Source organism: Herpailurus yagouaroundi, unplaced genomic scaffold (genome assembly GCF_014898765.1).
Source record: "Herpailurus yagouaroundi ecotype Mexico unplaced genomic scaffold, PumYag 160, whole genome shotgun sequence".
In the NCBI taxonomy this organism is placed as follows: Eukaryota; Metazoa; Chordata; class Mammalia; order Carnivora; family Felidae; genus Herpailurus; species Herpailurus yagouaroundi.
The window spans coordinates 23460380-23484781 of record NW_024412401.1 but is presented as its reverse complement, the minus strand read 5'-3'; the positions used below and the strand labels follow the sequence as shown (position 1 = coordinate 23484781).

General features: G+C 40.9%; 1 protein-coding gene across 6 annotated transcripts in view; it reads right to left on the bottom strand.

The window, feature by feature from the left end:
* Positions 1-24402, bottom strand: part of TDRD7 (tudor domain containing 7) — a 73890-nt gene that overhangs the window by 17441 nt on the left and 32047 nt on the right. For all 6 annotated transcript variants that reach the window (XM_040481755.1, XM_040481754.1, XM_040481757.1 and 3 more), the window contains 4 exons: positions 22281-22498; positions 9610-10196; positions 5946-6132; positions 1503-1614 (listed from right to left, as the gene is read on the bottom strand). In XM_040481755.1, the coding sequence (XP_040337689.1) occupies positions 1503-1614; positions 5946-6132; positions 9610-10196; positions 22281-22498 (1104 nt within the window). The remainder of the gene's footprint in view (positions 1-1502; positions 1615-5945; positions 6133-9609; positions 10197-22280; positions 22499-24402) is intronic.

Here is a 24402-nt window from a genome sequence, read left to right as displayed (position 1 = left end):
CCATTCTTAGGTTTTAAAATATATATATTGTAGTGAGAATACCTTTTTGAATGATTACACAAAGGCAGGCAATCTTACAACAAAAAGAAAAGTTGATGGTCTATCAGAATTTCCACCTTAGCAGAAATGGACTTCACTTTATATACCAACACATAGTTAAAACAAAAAGACTAATACACACAAGAAGCTATCAGTCAGTCATATCTGCCAGTTATGTATTTGTAATGTTTTTCCTAAAAATTTACCCTTGATCTTTAAAATTTTCTAATTAAATATACAATTGTTTCATATAAAATGAACATGCATTTATTGGAAATTTATACAATTATTTTCTTTCTTTATTTCTTCTTAAGTACACCATGATGGTTCTGGGTATACCAAAGAACGTTGTGATTTATCAAAGAAAGATTAAATTGTATTTAACATAATATAGGTATTAGGTGAATTTCACTGTGGTCTACTTAACTCTTTAAATTCTTTGAAAATTGTAATTCTATGTAACATATACATGACAACTCTAAGTTATTCTTTTAAACTAATTAAAACTAGCTCATCATTTCCCCAATGGTGTCATGAGGTCCATTTCTGTATTTTTCCCTTGAAATCCATAAGCACGAGTTCAGAGTCCCTGTGAGCTACCTCTCTCTTCTTGTTCTCTCTTCCGGACACATAACGTCACAGCTTTCACCAAATCTCTCATCTCAGCATCCTGAATCTTGTCCTATGCTCCTGATACGTTCTTTTCAAAACTAACTCCCACAGGCTTATAAGAGGCTTCTAAAACTACTTGGGATCTACCTCACAGACAGAGCCATACCCAGCCCCACTGGCATAAAAACCCTTTCTGGATGAGAAGGAGGTATTTCTCACAGGGCTAATTTTCATTGAAGAATTGTGATCACTTTCTGAATTTAGCTCGGGCTCTCCTGGCATGATGCTTACACACTCCCGTGTCTTTCCTCATATTAACACGGCCACTATATCCTCCATGCTTGTAGGTTACTCCTACAGCATCCCTCTCACACACAAGAGGAGGAAAGAAAAGAACAATGGTATGTGGACTGTGCCAGAGAAGGATGAACTTGGGCTTGGGTGCATGAAGGTGCATTAGGTGATAACAAGCAGTAGCCAGAGGCCACCTCAGTGGGGAAGAAGCGGAGAGTCACTTCCCAACAGGTCAAATAACAGGATCCAAACTGATCAAATCCCATGATACAGGCAGGGCCTCTGGCTGGCATTGCTAGGGCAGTTTGAACAACAACAACAAAACCTTTAAGATGGCCAATAGACATTCGCACAATAAAGTATAATAAAAACATTATAACATATTGATAATGGTCACATCTTGTAAAGACATTAAACATGAATTTATTTATACCTTTCAAGAAATAACTCATTATAAGACCTTGAGATACTTAGGTCATTTTGGGATTTAACCGCCCAAAGGTACAATGGTAATAATGTATCAAAATGGAGAGCGCTTTAAAAAAAGTTCCTCTTACCTGCTAGCTTACACTTTGTAGCTTGGAATGAGAGTGAACAGAACTTTGGGTTCAATTTGTATGCTTTGCTCTTTTCAATATTTTCACTAAAACCATAGTCAACATAGCATACCTAATGATAAGAAAAACATCATTTAGGCTCAAGTAAAATTCTTCATCCTCACTTCTTAAAAAACATCTGACACATTTGATTGGTTCCATTTATTCCCTAAAAACAAGTTCAGTGGCTCTAGACTTCCTGGAAAATGGCAGGGGTGGTGCCCCTGACTTAGTCCAGAAAGGAAAGGCTAGGGCTGGGACCAGGGAAGCCAGGGCCCCAGACTCCAAGCCTCACTCCTCTTCGCCAACAGGAAGAACGAGGTAAGACTGAACTCAGTCAGATGCCTTGTAGCTGCCAGCTTCTCAGCAGCACAACTGTCCAGATCCACAGCCCTGACTGCCCCTGCCCCTTCCTGTCTTGATTTCCGTACTTCTGCTAATGATGCGCATCCTTAGGGAGCAGGATTGGTTTCTAGAGAGGGTGTCACCTACAGAGGAGTATTTATCAGATTTGAAATCCCCAAAACAGCACTTGTGACTACTTACTCCCAGCTATGCGCTTTGAGAGATCCAGATGCTTTCTGTCGATGACAACAATGGCGTTATGGCTAGATAACAGGGAATTCTGCACTGTAAAAATAGGTACTTCCCAGTGGAGCAAAGCTGGGTTAGGCCTTCAGCCAGCTCAACAAAAGGCCCCAAATCTGCTGGACAGAGCTCTGTGTTTGCAGAAACCTGCACGACTCTTCCTCACCATTAGCACAGATCACTGAGAGCTTGGATGTTATCTCTGGAATATTAATAACATCTTCTATTGGAAAGAAATGTATTAAAAAAAGCTTCTTTTTTTTTTTTTTTTTTTTTTTTTTTTTTTTGAAAATAAAATCTAGGAGTGCCTGGGTGGCTCAGTCAGTTAAGTGTCCGACCTCAGGTCATGATCTCAGCGTTTGTGGGTTCGAGCCCCATGTCAGGCTCTGTGCTGACAGCTTGGAGCCTAGAGCCTGCTTCGGATTCTGTGTCTCCCTCTTTATCTGCCCCTTCCCAACTCATGTGAGTGCTCTTTCCCTCTCTCTCTCTCTCAAAAATAAAAGCATTTTAAAAATTTAAAACCATAAAATAAAACTAGAAATAATGAGCTGTGGTTTAGAATGATAACTATAGAACGATAACTAATAATCTGAGGGAAAGCATTAAAAACCTAGTATGCTTCTCTAAATTAAAACAGATGACAGCTATTCAAACAAAACAGAAACCAGAGCTAAGGCACCACTAAGAAATACCATGTAGCAGAGAGCCAGGTGCTTTCACTTTCTGTAGAAAAATTAAGCCCAAAGGCCAGCTTCTTAGTACCTAGATTCTGTTACTAAACAGACAAAACAGAAATTCTCCCCAGCAGGGAATCAAATGAAAAAAAGAAGAGATGCAGAGACTCTAAATACCCTTCCAGACCACCTGATAAGTGGGTCTGTGGGGCCTGTATGTCATGATGGAGATAATCATCCCCCAGAGTCCCTATCTTGATTCAGGGCTTCTGTAGGCCGAGATCTGTGGCGCAGCCATTTAGGCGTCTGGGCCCTTTACTCCAGTCCCAAAGCAGCACCTGTTCTTCTTTCCCATAAGCCTCAGGAGTCAGGCAACACTTGTTTCCTTTAATAGCTATCACTACCTACAACTTGGACTCTGCTCTTCCCAGACCTAGAATGCAGAGAACACGGTCTACCAATAGGACATAATATCAGTAGGACATAATCATCATTCCAGGGAAATTCAGTCTGTATTCCTAGCATCAAAAGACTAAAGAATAACTGCTCCAAAATCTTCAAAGGATTTCCGTAACGTTTGGAGCTTGTTCTCTTTCCTTTCTTTCTTTCTGAATCAAACACTGTGCATTTGTATGGCAGCTGCGGTGTACAAAACACTTGCTCATGGGTTGCGAGTTTGACTCACACCGTACTCTGCCCTGCGCTGCTGAGTGGAGTTTCTCTCCCTAATGCCTTGGGATCAGCACAAGCAGCCCAGGCCTGGAGCGGAGCCCCAGTCTGTTCCTGGTTCTCTGGCACCATCAAGTGGCCGTAGACCTCACCGCACCACCTGAGTGATCATCAGACATCCTTGGGATGCCGGTCTGGGTTGGGCCCAATCCAGCACCCACTTCAGGGCATGACTTCATACTCCTGTTTCCCACACTCACCAAAGATTGACAAGTGGAGAGCAAGGAGGGAATTGTATTCGTTGCCAGGCACAGCACAGCTCAAGAGAAACAGACTTGCTAAGTAGCGGGGGTTTCTCCAGAGAAAAGGAGAACTGCATGTCTGTCTGCTTCACAGGGTTGAGGGGAACAAGCTCAGAACAGAATTGTTCCATGGACTGCAGTCTAAGAGCTTATGAGACCGTATAACATACTGAGATGCCCCCTTCACCCCCAACACCAGCCACAGCTCTTAGCAATCCGATGCCACAGCTGGTGATCTCTCCCCGATGGGATACTTTCTCCTTCTGGCTTTCATGACACTGCCCTTTTGGTTTTTACTTCTTCTTTAGCCAATCTTAAGATTGTGTGAAAGGTTTTCTTTCCCAGAGGAGGTTCCAGTTGAAGACAGCGTCACAAGATCAGAGTGTTTTCATGCAGGGAAGGGCATCTGAGATACAGATAAGGGGATGGAGGGACTTGACCAGGGGCACATGACTATTCCCAGGCAGAGGCAGGACTAAGGCCCAAGCCGCTAATCGCACTGTGCTTCCCACTGGCTCAGTTCTCTGCTTGGTCCTTAACGTGTTCCAGATTTTTTTTTCCCCAAACTTTATCCACATATAATTTACATTGAATGAAAAATGCCCATTTAAAGTATACAGTTTGATGAGCTGTGATAAATGTATATATCCATACAATGACCATGATAATCAAGATACAGACCACATCCACCACTTCAAAAATTCCCCCTTACCCCCTTCCAATTAAGCCCCCTCCACCTCCTGTCACAGGCAACCATTGATCTGATTTCTATCACTATAGATGAATTTTTAGCTGTTCTTAGCCATCACTTATCTGGAATCAGACAGGATAGCTCTTTTGTATCTGACTGCTCTCACAGTTCATGAGTTTTAACCATGTGACTGTTTTCAGTAGTTCATGCCTTTTTTTTTTGTGTTGACTAGTATTCCATTCTATGAATATACTACAATTTGCTCATACATTCACCTATTAGTAAGCATTTGGGTTGTTTCCCATTTGGAACTAGTAATAATAAAGCTGCTCCAAACTTGTGTCCAAGCCTTTTGGTGGACCTATATTTTCACTTCTCTTGTGTAAAGACTTAGGGGTCAGATGGTAAGTGTAATAACTTTCTAAGAAACTGCCAAACCGTTCCAATTTTCAGATTTTTATAGTCAGACCAAATTGCTTAAAAACTGTATCTTTGTAGATTTAGTTAAAGAATTTCCTAAATTTCTCTGTGAGTGGCTAAGGGTGGCTCGGTGGTTAGGGTGAGCTTGCTTCCATAGAGGGCCAGGGCCTCTTGTATTGAACCATCTGGGTAAGAAACAGCAAGTACCCTTTCTGACCCTCCTGACCCTGTGCCTGGGGCCAGGGGTTTCAGGGCAGAGTATCTGATGGACCTAAGCCCAGGTTCAGTGACCAGTATCTGCACTCAGTGACACACAAAGGTTATTTGCCAGGGACTGACAACACCATAATTAAATAGGTTTCAAATTATGGAACAGAGGCTGCAGAAATAGAAGTATATTTCCCTGCTTGCAAAACCCAGACAAAACTGTGCCTTGAGAGTAAGAGAGTTCTCATTCTCCATCTCTGCACTGAAGGAAAGAAGAAGCCATGGGGCAGAGGTTGACAGCCAAGAACATGGCCAAGTCTGGAAGTCTTGAAGTCTTGGAGCCTGCTGATGCAAGAGACAGGCCAAAGAGTCCTCTGACTTCTCCAAGCGGACGGAGAGTGCAACACTCAGCTCTCGGGGCACAACCTGAGTCGTGTTGGGGTCCTCGGCTGGCTGCATAAGAGGGGAGGGGGGGATGTCACATCCTCTGGTCTGTATTGCTTCCCTTACTCCAAAGTGCTGATCTTGATAGGAATCCCACAGAGGTTTGATCGGTAATTATTATGTCTCTCCTGAAAATGGAAATAAAGACCCTTTCCTGATTATATCATGGGTTATGAATACTGCCATGGAGAAGACTTTTTTTTTCTTTTTTTTTAAACTCAAACTCTGAGATCATATGACTACCATGGACTTAAAAGCTGATAGGGATAATCTTTTACAGATATTATCTTGTCAACTTCTGGAAAAAACTAAATGGAGTTAGGAAGGACACAATATTAGAAGCAACACCTACGTTTGAAAAATAATGTGTGCCTCTTCATAATGCTATGACAAAGTAAACAGTGCTTGCCTTTATTTTGTTTTCATCCATCGAGATGATCTGTGCCCGTAACCAAGCATCTTCCTCAGCATTTACAGCCAGTAACTGCCCAACATGCACAGTTTGGACTGGTGTGATCTTGGGGTTCTTACTGTAATACTCCTTCATCTCATCTTCCATTAATTCCTGAGCAGCAGAATAGTCTTTGCCCACATACCTGAATTAGTTAAAGGAAGAGACCACAAATGAAGCAACCCAGAAGGAGGAAAATGACAGGAATTCACCAGGAATTCACTAACGACACTCTCATTTCTTTTCTACTGCCATCTTTCCAGTCTCAGACATGGATTATGTCAATGGGTAGGAGAACACGTATTTAGCAAACATTTCTGTCTTGATAAAGGAAAATATAATATTATGGGGCTCATGTAAAACAACACCAGGGCCGAACACACCAGATCAAATGCTTGACAACAATCCAGACAGCTGGAGGATGTAACAGTAAGCAGTCAGGGAAACTTCGGTGAGGGTGAGGCTGAGAAAAGATTCAAGGGAAGGGAAGAGAGGAAAATATGGTGGAAAATGGAGACACCAGTGCAGGCCAGATTAGCAAGAGTCTGCTTAAGATTTTTTTACTAAGGCTGCTGGAAATCTTTGTGGATTACTGAGAAGAGAATCCAGTTGGTGGTTTTGCCTTAAGGCTGGGTTTGAACAAGACTCAAGCCCTGACAACCAACGAAATTTTAAGAGAGAAAAACAAAGCCTTAAATGCACTAAACACAACCATGTGACAACCCATCTCCCCAGCTTACTGGACAAGTTTAAACAAATTACAACAAAACTTTGAGCTCTGATACCGTTAAAGAGATGATAGCTTCTAGCTAAATCTCTCTTAAATTGTATGCTTTCTGAGAAGGCTTTTTCAGGATATGGCCTATCTCCTTCTACAATTTTCTGCTGTTAAAACTGCAGTCACCTCGTCCCAGTTGATTATTAAAACACGCTATTTCCCTTTGTGCCACAAATAGGCTCTTGTGTTCTTGCCTTTTAGTACTTAGGGACAATTCCATCAAAGGCCTCTTTCTAGGATGTGAAACCCAGCAAATCAAGTTCAGCTCCTATAACAGGAGCTGTCTCAACCACAGGATGAAGCCTTTTTAGCTGGAAGCTATGCCGTAACGGCACCAGAATCACTGACTAGGGAGATGGGGGGTATGCCAACAAGCACATTGCCCTTTGCACTGTTCCGCTTTTACCCAGGGCCCAAGTGCTCCTATACAGCTTTAAGAGACTACTCCTCTGAAAATGTTTTCATGCATTCTTGGTAACTATCAGCAGGACAGAAGATACCCTATTCAATCTATTTGTTACTAGAGTTAAAAAAGCTTTAAAAGGTCCTACACAAAATGAAAAGAATGCCTCTTTTGAGCAATGGCTATTTTAAAACCAAATATTGCATGCATCTTATTTACTCCAGAAACAGCTGAAGAAGCTTTGTCACACTCCGCTGGTTAAGTTTACTGAGCTTTACAAATGGTAAGGTGCTGCCTGGGGTGCAGCTGCCTCTCAGCTCCGACGTCCCCCAGGAGGTCTGTAGCTCTGCCGAGTGCCCATTTCCCAGACCTGGAGTCTCACAGGTCCTCCTTTTAGTGCTGCCACGGCCCTGGGAGCCTAACCGGCCCGGAGGCCTGGGCAGCAGCCTGTGACTTGGTCGTGTGTTCAGCACAGACATCCGCTAGGGAGGAGGAAGGTGGAGAGAAGCAGCATGAAATCCACTCTCAATGACAACTGGCAGAGAAGAATGGCTACTTGGCTTGGGTGGAGGTGATATTATGGTTGGTGTGATGGTGGGTAGTGGGAAGAATGAAGTCCTGCACTGTCTCCCAATTACCTGAACAAGTGGGCAAAGAATGATATGTAGGCTAATTCAGGTATTCCGTAAGTACAAAGTTTCACAAAGTTAATTTTTGACACTGAAGACAAAGGATTCCCACACTTGATATGAGGTCTGTGCCACAACCCCTCCTCAGACCCTTCATGAGTCACAGGCCTAGTTTCCAGAGCCTACTGTCTACCTGGGTGAAGACATGAATATAGAATAGGGCTCAGCCTGGTTGGAATGTACTGAGTCTCTGGGATGGTGGGTGGGGGATGCCATTGACCTTGGGTGGATCTAACAGCACGCATTACCCATCATGCTTGCTGGCTGCCAGCAACTGTGCTGAACAGGTAGAATACTAACTCCAGGATTCAAATTTATATTGGAAAAGGGGATCTAAACAATCTGAAGACCTGGACCTAATCATCCTGACATAGATTAGAACCCTTCTACTGAAGTCCCGGACTTGATCCAGATTCCTGCCAACCCTTGGTTAGAACATCAGAAATCATATGATCTGTCGATGTCGAGCCCAGTGCTGGGTGCTTGGTCTCTGACAACAGATCCGACAGCTAATAGTAACACACACCAAAGGATCCTGCCAGGGAGGCAGACTTAGATTTCTTCTAAACGGTACGAGTTAGCAATGTGCTCCTCAACATCCTTCCTTTACTTCAGTTTATTAGTGAACCACAGTGGAATCCCCAACCCTCAACAATCCATTTACATCTTCAGGCAATACAGCATCTTAGAATAAAAGCTTTATTCATTTACTACCTCTGTACAGAATAAGACCTCTCTAAAGGTTCTGTACAATCTAGTTTGAGCATACCAAGACACTTGATTCCACTTCATTACCCACTCAGACTCTTACCTATGATTCTCTGGAGAAGTAACAGCCCAAATTTCAACATTTTGGTTGAAGAAGCCTGGACACTGTTCTGATTCAGCCTTTTCCTTTTCTGTCCACAGCCATACTCTAGGCTGGTGCCTCCAGAGATCCAGCTACACTGGTTCCATTCTTTATCCCAAGTTAGAAACTACAAATTATAGTCTTTTAATATCTTCTATGTATTCTATATTTTCTCCAAAAGTCCATGTCAGGTGCCTGGGGCTGAACCATCTTTTGTAATTCCAGCTATCATCAGCCACTTTGGCAATGGTTCTTCCGCTCAGGCAACGATGATATCAAAAGGACCAAGTAACCAGAGAGTACCTTTGGCTCCAAGGGCTAATCTTATGTATTGTACTAGGTAGGCAGTGCTTGGCTATTTTGACTTCTGTAAAATGCTACACAGTCCCAGATTAAATAGTATTACCTACCTAGTGGGTGACTTACTTATTCTATGGATTAGACATTCATTGCTTTTGATATACACAGTTATCATTATGCTTTTGACATAGATTCTTCTTGCATTCAGACCATATTATCATTCCAATTTTAATACTGTTATCTTTTCTCATGAGAACAGTTGCATATTTAACAAATCTACCAAATATTCAGAATATATGCAGAGATTAATTTTTTAAAGTGCTTTGATTTCAAGATGCTCACTGTCTACTGGGAGAGACAAATGTACATATATAACCATTAATGTAGAAGAAATAAGAATTAATCTCCTAAAAGATACAAACACAGTTCTGGCAGTTGAGAGAAATGTACAAGATGTAAAAACAAGAATTACGGTTATACTTCATTATAACTCTACAGAACTAAAAATATACTATTCTTCCTCAACTTCCAGCATCCACGGGAAGAATAGCCAAGTGACAACAGTACAGCAGTATCCTAAAGAATTAGAAAATAAAACTCGCCTGATAACCACTTCATTTGTGTTGCTCAGTTCAACCACCAATACAGATGGGGATGCCTCAGTCGGAATGATTAACGGAGGAACTGGCGTATTCTCCACAAAGGTATCAGCACTTTTGGCAATGTTTTCTTCTATCTGCAAATATTCTTGTTCGACCATAGACTTGATATCATAATCGACATGTGATTGCCCTGCATCCTTTGGGATTTTGTCAGTGGGCAATGGAAGTTTAGCATAGAGAATGGCCTTCTGGGGATTTCCAGAAATGTAGTCTATGGTGCATACATCAGAAAGCGAGGCAAGATTTTTTAAGGCATCCTCAGGGAATTTCATTTTGTACATGTCCTCAAATGCTTTGGGGAGTGCGCTGGCCCAAAGACCACTTGAATATTTCGCCAGAAGCTCCGCAACTTTCTCTTTAAAGTCTCCTGGCATAACTGCTGGACACCCTTTTAATGGCGGTATTTGTTTTGGAGCAGGTAGTGGGGATGGAGGCACTTTTTCACCATCCAGTTCACTTCTCAAAAGCTGCTTTCTCTTAGCTGGATAAAGAAGTAAATCTTGACCACCACTGCAAGGTTTTTCCACCTGAAATTTTTAAATAAAGCAAATGACAGATATTTCAATGGCTGCAAACAACCTGAAAACACATCAATGCATTTTAAATGAGAATGACACTGTTTTCATGTCAATCGAGAGAAACAAAAGTGTACATTTTACTCTTCTCAACCACTAAGACTTAATCCCTTGCCTTCATCCATAAATGACATCATGAGCCACGTTTTAGAAATAAACAGGGAAATAAAATAGCACGAATTTCCCTTATGAGGCATCTGGCCTCCAACAACCCTATGAAATCATGAGAGTTTCTGCCCCATAAGCCAGGTATCTCATTTAGTTCTGTCAAATCCAAAGCAACAGCTTACAAACTGACTAAATACAAGGTGGGATGAAGCCGTGAAAAGGTATCAGAACTGTCAGGAATAAACCACTGGGAAGAAAGTTAGGACATCTTCAGACAAACCTAAAGAGCTAGCTTTTTTCTTCTTCTTGTAGTATCCTGAGAAAACCCTTAGCTTTACGTTATTTAGAAAAAGACTCTCCAGAGACAAGGTATAGTTTTTACAACCACTAAAGTAGAAAGTTAGCTAAAAGTTGCCTCTCCAAAGAACAAGAGATAAAAATGCCTGGCATTTGTACATCATCCAATCTCTAATTTTATCTGTGTAACATTTCTGAGAGTTATGGCTCGATGGCATCTCTTTGTATAAGAGAAGAAAGAGAAGAGAAACTGATGCATGGTGCCACTTTTTCCAAGTTGTAAGCCTTTCTATTACTAGACCAGGGTACAAGCTGATCTTACCACCTGTTTTTGCCTTGCCTATGAGCTAATATGATTTGTGTATTTTTAAATGGTTGAAAAAAATCAAAAGAATTATTTTGTGATGTGAAAATTAGATGAAATTCAGTGTACATAAGGTTTTATTGGAACACAGCCATGCCCATTTGCTTATGCATCGTGGAGGCCTGCTTCTGCAGTTCAGTAGCAGAGTTGAGTGGTTGTGCCAGACTATGGGTAACAATGACACAGCTGTTGGTCCACAAAACCTAAAATATTTACTACCTCGCCCTTTATAAAAAAAGGTTTCTCAACCTTTGATTAGACTGAAGTTAGCATTGACAGCCCTCTAAGATGTTCCTATTTTGTCAGATCCTATTCAGTTATTCCTTAGCTGCAATTTGAGTCCTTGGAAAAACATTCCAGACCACTAAGGTAATAATACAAACTTATAAGAAGTCCTCCCTCTCCCAAGAAGAATAGAATATTAAAGTACACTGAGTAGCTTGTTAGTAAAGAACATTGACCTCTCTAACTCATTTTCTACATAATGCTTAGGAAGAACATAAATATGTACACACAAAGAAGGTATTGTCTTGTTACCCAAGAAGAGCATTAAAAAGTCAAGAGGTGTAGTCAATTGAATATTAAGATAGATACCTTTTAGTCCTGACTATATATTCTAGGTGATACATGAGAAGGATGAATATTAACACAAGTATAAAACATTAGGTTCTCCTCCTCACATTCTTCTGCCAACGTGTGTTGAAGTTTTGAGGACTGGGGGGAAAGTCCATGCCCAAAACCCCAAGCATCAATAAAAGCAGAAGCAACTTAGTCTGCATTTAGCACCTGCTAGCATTCCCTGTCATCGTTGGTGGACTCCTGCTGCTGACACCTTTTGACACTCTGGTTGGTGCATTATAGGACAGTTACAGTTTATGTCCCTAATTTTAAGACTTAGGGATATAAATATTTGGACCATTTCTCATTTTGCTCTCAATGGTCTTGAGATTCATGTTTTTATTTTTTTAATTTTTTTATTTAGTTAAAAAATTTTTTTGGTAACATTTATTTATTTTTGAGAGACAGAGAGAAACAGCATGAGCAGGGGAGGGTCAGAGAGAGAAGGAGACACAGAATCCAAAGCAGGCTCCAGGCTCTGAGTTGTCAGCACAGAGCCCAATGTGGGGCTCGAACCCATGAACTGTGAGATCATGACCTGAGCTAAAGTCAGTACTCAACGGGGTGCCTGGGTGGCTCGGTCGGTTAAGCGTCCGACTTCGGCTCAGGTCATGATCTCACGGTCCCTGAGTTTGAGCCCCGCGTCGGGCTCTGTGCTGACCGCTCAGAGCCTGGAGTCTGTTTCAGATTCTGTGTCTCCTTCTCTCTCTGACCCTCCCCTGCTCATGCTCTGTCTCTCTCTGTCTCAAAAATAAATAAATGTTAAAAAAAAAATTTAAAGTCAGCACTCAACCAACTGAGCCACCCAGGTGCCCTGAGATTCATGTTTGTAAATCTGAAATCTTAAAATGGCAATCCTCACCGTGCTTTAAGACACTTAATAAGATACAAGAATACAGTATCCAGAGAAGGGTTTGAGAAACATACTTTTGGAGCAAATGGAGATATAAAATAGAGTTCTATGTGAATTATCCACTTGTCATATAGAATCCCAATTAATGTAATCATAGATTTAGACATGACAGTCCTCCATATTGAAAGCCAGCTGGGGCTTCGGGGCCCACCTTCGTTCTTTGCCTACAGACCTCTTTTCAACTTTTTGCAATACCTTCTCCAAGGTGGATGGTAGAAACTAATTTCAGTGGAATATCTTATTTATCTATAATAACTCTCACAAGCCCCATGCCCCAACTGTCCACATGGCTTCTTCTAACTCAAGAGAGGATAGGAAGGGTTCTTCAGCTTTATGACCCTTTTCTTTCCAGTGAGTGAACTGGAACATGAGATACTTCAGTGTTTGTTCAACAGTCCCCTAAGGGTGTCAGGGTGGCTCAGTTGGTTGAGCATCCGATTTTGACTCAGGCCATGATCTCACGGTTCCTGAGCTCGAATCCATAATCAGCCTCCATGCTGACAGTGCAGAGCCTGCTTGGGATTCTCTCTCTCTCTCCCTCTCTTTCTGCCCCTCTCCCTCTGACTCTCAAAATAAATAAATAAACCTTAAACAAAACAAAACAGCCTCCTCCACTTCCAGTCCCGAAGCTTCCATTCCCACCTGTGCTTTAGATGTGATCAGGACCAATTACCTAACAATGCCCTTTATCAAATCTCTAGACATGATCTCTGAACATGGCCAGCACACTGAGTTCTTCTCACCAGGAATTTCTACCTTAACAGAAGTTTATGAACATTGCAGCCATTTAAGGGGCACAAAATTCCCTTTCTTTTCTGACCTTTGTATCATAATAATGCTAAAAGATCATCTGGAATTAGTAAGCTTCCAGGGCTCTGTCTACAACATTTAAGTCAAGCTTCTCCAGTCAGCCTATAAAGTAGATTTTTAACCAACAAGCCTAAGTTTATCCGAATTTCTAACAACAGCCAAATAACCACCTGAACTAGAAGACAGATTTCTTTCCTAAGCAGTTTCATCTTACTGTTATTGTTTAAACTAGATAACCACCCCCTATCTCCAAATGACTAGTTCCTTGAATTGTAGGCATTTTCCAATGTGCTTCTTCCTCAGTCTCAAGAGGATTGGTTATGAGCCTAAACTCTACTTTGTTCTCCAGTAATTTGGCCTCTTTAAATTCAATTCAGCCTTTACTAAGATTAAACATAGGCCTGATTTCCGGAACTGAACCTGACACTAACCAAGGCTGAATGAGATGTCCTTCAATACATTAGACAAATATTCATGGATAAGCTTGGTGATATGGATAATATGTCTGGTCCACATGCTTTCCAAGCAATCTTTGGAGACTGGCTGAAGGGTTACTGAATTCAAAGGGAAAAATCATGAAATTCATGTCATTTCAACTTAAAAAACCTAACTCTCACAGATGTAATTTTTGAACTTATATGTAATTTTTTTCAACTTCAACTTTGTTTTAAAATTTTCATATGAATGAAAATTTGCTTTTCCCAGGCATTCTACAGTGATTGCTACCTATCCTCCACAAAATGTGTCTTTGTCTCTTTTTAATTTTCTGGTAACTAGGCTTAGGAAAGATACCTACTACTGTATCCCAAACTTATGGCAATCTCCCCAAAGACAAGGAATTGCTATAACGTGGGTTACAGTGTGGTGTCCATTATTCACTGTGCTCTGGTGCATCTGACCAGACTGACATGTGATCTCCTGTCACAGCCCCCAAGTAGAAAGCTTTCTTTAGCCTTCACAAATGACCAAGGTAAGTCAACAGCTACTTGAAATATGGCTTTTATTATATTCTTAGTTTGATATATCAGCAGCTCATCATTTCAGTTATCTCTTACAAGGGTGCTCTACACCTTTAGTTTACCTGATCCAGATACGTATCTGAGGAGGGAGTCATAAGCCTTCTGTAGAAGAAGATTCAATATCATAATCCTACTCTTTTCCTCCATGTTTTGTTTTGTGGCTCTACATTTTTTGGTGGGGGGGAGGGGACTTCGGCTATCCACTTAAAAAGCTACCATTTCAATGACTGGGAGGTGGCATGACCTAGAACTTCATATCTTTACTCACCCCCACTGCACCTCCAGACCCCACAGGAAAGACAGGTAGGTAACATAAAAGATTAACTCCCTACACCACAGAGTTCAAGCCATCTCCTTTGGTACTCATCAGAAGATTCTGGTACCTGATATGCCTTAGACTTTATCCCCACAAGTTCATTATATTTAGTTTGATTTCTGCCTCATTTGGAATTGCAGTGAGATACTTCTCTCACACACCTCTGGGATTTTGTAAATTGAGGATAGACATAGTAGGTTTGGTATAGGTAAGGCCCAAGACTTTCAAACATCAATTTCTTCAGGAGCCCCATTTGTTCACACACATAAAAGTCTTTACCCTATGAGTCTAGAAACTTGCTTCCTCTTAATTCTAAGAGGTCTTTACTTCTTCCTATCTGATTTTACCTGTGCTGTAAACTTAAATTCCTGAAGCCAAAATCCTTCGAGTCTATGGAAGTCTCATCTGCTAACTAAACAGCATAAGCTGCTGAGGTAACCTTACTGTGTTTCATAGAATTAGAATTTTCTTTATGATTCTATGACAGAATTGGTATTGTCTAATTAAATAAAAGTTTTCCAAAACAGTTGTATAGGCCTCATCCAGCCACAGTTGTATTTCCACCAGTACAAAAAAATCATATTTACCTGGAGATCTGATTCCCAGTTCTCCAAGCATTGGCAAGGTTTTGAACTTCAAAAAAAAAAAAAAAAAACCAGTTTAAAAACTCAACTTCAGCAGTGAATAAAGACCCCTGAGTACCTTGCAACAGTGAAAACATTGAAGAGTTACTGACCAAGAAGCTAGTACCCTATGAATAGCCAGTTCATAGAAAGAAAGATTGAGTGGTTAATGACCTCCTTAAGAGCTCAGTCTTTTTTTTTTTGCTAAAGCTGAGAAGTACTGGAAAAGTCAGACAACGAAAAAGAGATGAGAAAATGGTCCCCAATGGCATCATTGGGCCACAATGAAGACAACCTAGGTTGGGAGGTGAAGCCTGTAAGGGCAGTGGGTGGGGCATAAATTACACACAGAGAAGTACAGAGATGAACTAACCCCCACATCTCAAGGTTCCACACCACCTACATCTGCCACCCTCTCTGTAGTGCTTCACCAATGCTAGTGATGCCAAACCCGAGGTATTCAGAAACAGTTACAAGTTTTTAGTTGCTTCTGTTCAAGAAAGTACAAGTGTTTGTAGAATATTCCACAGATATTTAATCAAAGGTAAAAGTAAAAAGTTTCTTGTAGAGGGTAACCCCTGACTGTTTACAAACCATCTGCTCAGAGAAACTAAACTCTTTCCACCACCTTGGATGAGTAGTTTTACAGACTGTATACATTTCAAGGCTCATACTCTCTCTCACCTCTCACCCCTTTTCCTACTACGGACTTCTAACTGATGCTGACTGCAACTATATTAGAACAGACTTCAAGTCTTTTTCATTCAGCATGGCTCAAGGTCAGGCTCTTGCTCAGTTTCTCTCAGGAAGACAAGGGCATCTTCTCCTGGCTAAATGTGTGCACAGCTTTTTGGGATGATCTTGGCCGGCAGTGGCGGCTTTCACTGTGCCTTCTAGGCTAAGGAGGTATTCTAGGTATGTTCTCATTACCTTTGGGGGTGGAGGTTGTGCCCCCAAGATAACAGAAACTCACCTCATCTTGGAGTTTCGATCCCTTTCACTCAGTCATCTATTGTTCTTTATCTTCTCTCAATTTAAACTTTTGTTCTTCCTTCTTTAATTTTTCCTCTATCTTCACTGAGATAAGTTCCTTTGTAGAGCTTGCTGGGCATGTCTCTGGTTTACCAGTGGGTTATATATAACCTGCTTTAGTTTAAGCTGGGCTGCCCCTCAAAAGATAATAGCCTTGAATCCCCTGGGTGGCTCAGTGGTTTGAGCATCTGACTCTTGATTTTAGCTTAGGTCATGATCCCAGGGTAGTGGGATGGAGTCCCGCATTAGACTCCGTGCTGAGCACAGAGCCTGCTTAAGATTCTCTCTCTCCCTCTTTCCCTGCCGGTCTTCCTGCTCTCTCTCTCTCTCTCTCTCTCTCTAAAACAAAACAAAACAAAACAAAAACAGCCTTTTCCTAAATACCTGCTATGTGTCTGAAATCATACCGGCAGCTGCTTTTTATAGTTTCTCTCACTTTACTCCAACAACCCTATGCAATGGGTACAAATAGTCACACTTTATTTTATTTTTTTTAATTTTTTAAGGTTTATTCATTTTTCAGAAACAGGGCATGAGTGGGGGAGGGGCAGAGAGAGAGGGAGACACAGAATCCAAAGCAGGCTCTGGGCTCTGAGCTGTCAACACAGAGCAGACGTGGGGCTTAAACCCATGAACCATGAAGTCATGACCTGAGCCAAAGTCAGACATCCAACTGAGCCACACAGGTGCTATGAAACAGTCACATTTTAGAGAAGAGTCGGGACCTGAGAGGATGATTTGTGTGCTGAAAGTAATGCAGCCAAGAAATGGCAAGGCAAACATGGAATTCCAAAGCCCAAACTCTTTTTTTTTAATGTTTATTTATTTTGAGAGAGAGAGAGTGATGAAGGGGGAGAGAGAGGGAGACAGAAAGATTCCCACGCAGGCTCTATGCTGTCAGTGCAGAGCCCAACGTGGGGCTTGATCTCACAAACTCTGAGATCGTGACCCAAGCCAAAACCAAGTGTCAGATGCTTAATGGACTGAGCCACCCAGGTGCCCCAGCCCACACTCCTTCTATCACACTCTAGGGTCCGACGGGCAGTTGCTCTATTCAAGTCCAGCACAGCAACATCATACACACCAATGTCTCTGTTCTGATTTTGCCACAGAGCTATTCTTTCTCCTATTCAGATGCTCACTGAAATTAAATTTAAAAACTGTCCCAGTGTGTTGACTACATATTTTTTTATTGGTGAAAAGTGAGAAAAGAAATTGGATTCCAATGAGATATTATGGCTATACTTTCAAGGCCTCAGTTTACCTTCTCACTGTGGCTTTTGCTGGCATTGCTATATAGATTGTATCGATACCATTAAGTCTGAGCATGCATCACTGCTGTTCGATTTACACTCACTTCCTTAGAAATCCAAGTTGTTCATTCTTAGCCCAGAAATATCCAGGCTTTAAAAAAAGGGCAGTTCACTTTGCATGGGCTGACAGGTGCCTTATTATCTTATGTAATTAATTACCACAGAAACATTCCTGAACATCCCAAACTATAAAAACGTATCTTTGTAAGTGGCGAGACAGCCGTCACCACTGTGACACATTTTTTAAAGTCTGAGGTATTACAGTACTAAACAACTTGAAGCGTAGTGCTTTCCAGTGGGTAGGAAGATGACACTTAACAAAAATGCAGATTAACAGTAAAAACTTTTTATCAAAGCATGAATAATTAGTACAATTGGGCATTTTTTCTAGTCACTCACATTTTATGTTCTAGGATGTCATGCTCTCATTCACGAAATGCCACATTGGTAACGAAGGCCGCTGTGCCTCCAGGACAACTCAGAGTGTTGCCCAATGTTCATCCTCTAGGTCACTGAAGCGGGGTACAAATTCTCAGCTGAGTGCCTGTGGTCCCGTCTGGCTCAAAGAATGAGCCCCCCAGCTCTCTCTGCAGCTTTAGGTAAGACATTGAATACAGACAGATGCTCTGGCTCATGTGGGAATGGAGAGGTTTCTCTCTCTACCCATACTGCAGAAAGTAGAGAATGTTGACAAAATCTCTGAGGCTCAACAGTCATTGTTATAAGATCTGGAATTTTACCAGAAATCCAAGTCTGTCAGAGGCTCTGGATCCTGGGTGACCTCATGGTGGGGGGAATCCGCTAAGTTCCCACCAAATGATGACTCTTTCACGAGGTGACCTAGCCTCTGCTTGCCTCTTGAGTTTCTTCTTGAGCCACTCTCTCTTTACTTTCTTTCAGTTGAAAAAGCCCTGTTTTTCTTTCCATCTCAGGGCTTCGGTATGAGCTGCTTCCTTTGCCTAACTTACTTCAGTTCACCTGTCAGGTTTTAGTGTAGCAGCCACCTCCTCTGGGAAGTTCTTGACTCATCATGCTAAGTTGGGCCCTCCTGTTTACACATTTCCTCAGCACCCTGCCCTTCTCCTTCAACACAATCGCAGGTTTATCATTATTTGTTCCATGTTTATTTTCTCTGTTAGACAAGAAGTTCCATAAGGGCAAGGATCATGTTTGTCTTGTTTACTATTATTCCAACACCCAGGTCAGTGTCTGGTTCACAGCAGCATTTCATAAATACTAACCAAACACAGCAGTTAAGAAGAACATTATTAATAAGACCAACAACACCCAACAGGTGTTGTCCTCCTCCAAGGACTGAATGGAAATGCTTGGACTCCAGTACCCTTGGTCTAAGGCCTGCCATCTTGGGCTCTTTGCCTTTCCAGGACAGCTCCTGCAGTTTCCATTTCCCTCACAAGTTGCCTAGAACACTATGCAACTGGTTCATCATGGTGAGTATAACTTTATATTCTCTTTAGCTTTCAAAACTCAATCCACACTTTGTTGTCGGGATGATTCCCAAGATGAAGAACCAAAGAGTCAAAGCATCCTTCTGCCTGCATCAAAATGCAATCCAACATCCCTGCGAAATGGAATACTGCACACAGCTGATCAAAACCTCCATGAAAGTAAAATTTCAGAGCTGCTATTTGGCCCCAGAAGCTCATGTTGCCCATTCTGATATTCAAATGGAAATACCTGCAAGTGGTTATCTCTGAGTCTTGCAAGTTATATATGGTATCCACTGTACATATGTATAAATGGGTGATTTTACTTTCATAGTTTTACTTTTTGTATAAATGTTTATTTATGAGAGAGAGAGAGAGAGAGAGAGCGAGAGAGCATATGCGTGCAACTGAGGGAGGGACAGAGAGAGAAGGAGACAGATGATCTGAAGCAGGCTCTGTGCTGAGAGGCCTTGAACCCACGAACCATGAGATCATGACCTGAGTCGAAGTCAGATGCTTAACCGACTGAGCCACCCAAGTGCCCCTCATAGCTTTATTTTTCATTTTTTATATAGAATGTTTTATATGATCAGGGGAGAAAGCCCTTTTTTTTAAAGCTTTGTTAATGTTTATTTATTTTTGAGAGATGGAGAGAGACAGAGCACGAGTTGGGGGAGGGGCAGAGAGAGAGGGAGACACAGAATCTGAAGCAGAATCCAGGCTTTGAACTGTCAGCACAGAGCTCTCAGGTCCCCTGAGAAAGTCCTTTAAAAAACAATATGGAAATACACTGCACTTGGGTTTCTTCTTCGGTTACACGATAAGCCATATAGAGAGATACATACCGAATACAAGACTGAATCTTCCTTACCCTAACTTTTCTGTGCTGCATTTGAGGATGTCTGTCCTTGCCTGTAATAGTATCAGCTCTGGTCATGCTCTCAGTGTTTCTGCTTTTCACCAAAGTGGAAAGCAAGAAGTCAGAAGAAAAGAAAAACAAGCATGGTAGTATAACTATTTAAAGCGGTCTATAAATAACCATGGCGTAAGTGTTTAAAACTGTTTGCCAGTAGGCTATTAAAGAATATTTAGATGTTATAAAAAGAGTTTTGAAAAATATTAATAGACATCAATAAGACTGGCAGTTTTTGGTATCTTAGATGTAATGCTTTTACACTAAGCAATTGTCATCCCTAATAATTTATAGTGATTGCACCTAAGAAGTCCTACTCAAAGTTCAGAGACACAGCATATAGATAAGGAAGGTATATCCTATTTCTGCTTTGGGTTCTACCCTTACCTCCTGAACAGAAAATAATCACGCAAGAAAGATGAATTTGAGCAACCAAAAAATAAAAAGTCAGTTGTTTCAGCTCCTGAAATTTAGTAGGAAACCCTTCATTTTAAGTAAGGTTTTAACATCAAAGAGATACTCTCTCACCTATAATCCTAGCAAGAGAGATTTTGGGGCTTTGCAGACACATAGATAACACAGATGAAAATTTCCCCCAAAAGCTATAAATTAAGCTACACAAACAAAAGTAATTATCATGGAGTATAAAATAAAGTAACCAGAAACAACAATACATTAAGAAGATTCTGTGGAGTTAATTTTTAAAACTGTACTCCAAAGACAACTTTTTTTTTTAAATCAAAGCTTTATAGTGAGTTATATGTGTATCCTGACCAAAAAAAAAAAAAGGCTCTAAGTTCACTGAGATGTGCTATAAGTTCATGACTGTCTATGGATATAAAAAATAAAAGAACCCTATCCACCCCTGAGAAGGGTCTCCATGCCCTGAACCTCTAAACTGAGTAGCGCGGTGAAATATCAAAAATGCCCTCAAGATGAGGGAAATCTGAGTGGGCACATCAACGCTGCTGAACCTGCAACCAGTGAGAAAACTCTCCTTAGAAAGGAGTAAAAATGGAATGAACTGAACAGCAACTAATAGGAATTCCCATTATAAGAATAAACCCTACATTCCACATAAATCAGGGTAACATTCTTATAATCTGTAAACATTCTTGACTTCGTAAGGAAGAAAACAGCTTATTGCCAGAGTTTGCTATTTCTTCTTGTTTTCCCACTTCCTACTGAATATTCTGACACGTGACATGCCTCTAAGGTGTTCTTAGCATCTAAGTCAGTGACTGGTACCAGCAGGTGCACAGTAAATCATGTATGAATAAATAGGTTGGATGCATGAAAGAATGACTTTTGCCTGGAAAGTGACTGGAACTCGAATGCATGTCAGTGACCTGGAGGAAAAAGTGGTTACAAAAATACATGTCTTCAGGCCAGGGGCTTAGAAAAAGAGAGTGGCCTGTGCATTACCCAACAAGGTCAGGGGCCAAAATACATATTCAATTAAATAAATGAAAGCCTTCTATAAAACAAAATTGTATGTATATTTAATTCCAGAAGCACCAAGTAGCAGCTAATGCTACCATTTAGAATAGTTACATGATTGAATACATTCTATGTAAATGAAAACATTAAGAAACCTGAAAGTTAGTTACTTTGGTTTAGGAATTTAGTTGTCTCTATCGCTGGCTGAACTAAGATTTCTAATAAACTGTTCTGATCCATCATTGTATTATAACAGACACTCAAGTAGAAACAGGTATAGAAATTGATGTCAGTTAACTTGTCAATTTTTTCCTCCAAAGAATTTTGCAAAAATTTTAAATCATAACCCTACGTTCATTTTTAAATTAAAATAAGATACTGTATAAATAAGTAGTCAAAATAACTAAAATCAGTTCAGCTGAATGTCTCTAAAAAATGCTCAGGAACCAGCATGTAATATTTTGAGGCAAATGCAGTTTTATTACCAGTGAGTTCAAGTTATTAAAATGGCAAAGTTATCAGTATCCATTGGTAACAGTTTGATACAAAATGGTATACATATTACCACATATAAAATGCACTTAAAAATAATTTAAAACAAAATATGTAAAAACAGCAATCACAACACAAACAGCCCTTGACCTTGACCTATCTCCGTAAGTAAGAACCAATATATGTTAATCTTAGAGATAAATATTAATGAAGCAGTATTATGTCAAGTGCGTCATACTCCCTGTATGAAAGGTGATGTGATTAATAACTCAAAATCTGAAAGAAGGGCAGGGAGCAGGCATCAGAAGGGAGGAGTAAGGAGAAACGTACCGTGCAAATATGAGGCCAGTGTTCAAATTGTTGTAAAATTCCTTGATTAAGTTCTTCTTTATATAACTCTTTGTAAAAATGTGGAAGCTTAGATATCCAAATGCCATTGTTATGCTTGTTTAGTATTTCCTTTATGCGGTTTTGAACCTCATCCATTTTATAAGTGTAAGAGGCAGGAGGCGTGACATTTGGTTTTTCAACAGTCTGATTTAAATTATCTTTAAATTAAAAAAATGATAGAATTAACCAAAAGGCTTAACATTTTAGATTATCCCCATTACCTAGTATCTGTGTTATTAGGCTTTGTTACACTTCAGGCTTATGGGGGTCAAGGGACTTAGAAGTGGACAGGATAAGGCCAAGAAGGACACTGACAAGGGTGCTTCCTAATTTAAACATCAGGATGATCTTGTTTCATAGAGAATAAAATTTAGTATTTAACCAATCATTCTCTAACTGCAACTAAGAAAGGTTAAACTTTAGACAATACTGGTTTATATGCAATGCTTTATTTAAACCTGTGTTCCACAAAGCATTAGGATAGTGCTTTAATAGTAAGATCAGGGGCGCCTGGGTGGCGCAGTCGGTTAAGCCTCCGACTTCAGCCAGGTCACGATCTCGCGGTCCGGGAGTTCGAGCCCCGCGTCAGGCTCTGGGCTGATGGCTCAGAGCCTGGAGCCTGTTTCCGATTCTGTGTCTCACTCCCTCTCTGCCCCTCCCCCGTTCATGCTCTGTCTCTCTCTGTCCCCCCCCCAAAAAAAATAAATAAACGTTGAAAAAAAAATAGTAAGATCAAAGAACGTTTTATAGAAAATTTTGAAAATGCCCAGGTTTTAAAATGTTTTTCTGCTTTATTAATGAGAAAAACAATTTAGCAATACACAGAAGTTCTATTTTAAACTGGCAGGTAGAGAGATACACAGACTGGTCTGGGGCCTCTAGCCTCTGAGGATGCCAGGAAGCCAAAGGGTGAGCAGCTCCTTGAGGAGGGCTGGATGCTAACTCTGCTCTCACCCAGCACAGGGCACTAGACTGAGTTTGGCTCAGCAAACAAAAGGGTACACAATGTCCATATAAGGACATCACTAATTTATTTAGGTTCTTCCCAAATAATGATATAAAAGGATCAGGAATAAGGAAAAGATGAGCTTCTGAGAACTGGTCAGACCTCCCTTAAAGAGAGAGTGTCAGTAACTAATGCACAGTTGGAGTCTGCAAATGCATCTGTTTTGTGGGGTCACTGGGAGTCCCCTAAGCTTGTGTGTAGGAGAGGCTGTGTGTAAGCATGTACGTATCAGCTGTCCCGTGAACTGCAATCCTCCTGAAACAAGTCCTCAGCATTCTGCAGAAAAAAAGCTTACTCTATTTTAAAAGAATTTACAACCTCTAAGGGAGTAGCCATGTTTCAGAAAATACATGTGTAGGGGCGCCTGGGTGGCTCAGGTTAAGCGGCCGACTTCGGCTCAGGTTATGATCTCTCGGCCCGCGAGTTCGAGCCTCGCGTCGGGCTCTGTGCTGACAGCTCAGAGCCTGGAGGCTGTTTCAGATTCTGTGTCTCCCTCTCTCTGTCCCTCCCCTGTTCATGCTCTGTCTCTCCCTGTCTCAAAAATAAATAAAACGTTAAAAGAAATTAAAAAAAAGAAAATACATGTGTAAAAGTTATTGACAGAAACAAAAATCATATGATTCAAGTAATTTCCATAAGAAATACTGGAGATGTGTTCATATGGAAAAAATGATCTTGACTCAGTCAGAATCACACTTGAAACAGCAGATCATTTAAAATCACACTTAAATTTCATGCAATGTAAATACTGATCCTGAAACACTTCCCTCAGATGCATCTATGAGCAGGGAATTTATACTTTGGTTGGAGGAGACCAGATGCCGAGTGTGTGCATTTTAATTTTTTTAATGTTTTATTTTTTTTTTCATTTTTGAGAGAGCGTGAATGGAGGAGGGGCAGTAAGAGAGAGGGAGACAGAGGATCTGAAATGGGCTCTGCGCTGACAGCAGTGAGCCCGATGCAGGGCTTGAACCCACGAACCAAACCATGAGATCATGACCTAAGCCCAAGTCAGATGTTCAATTGACGGAGTCACCCAGGCACCTCGACAAGTGT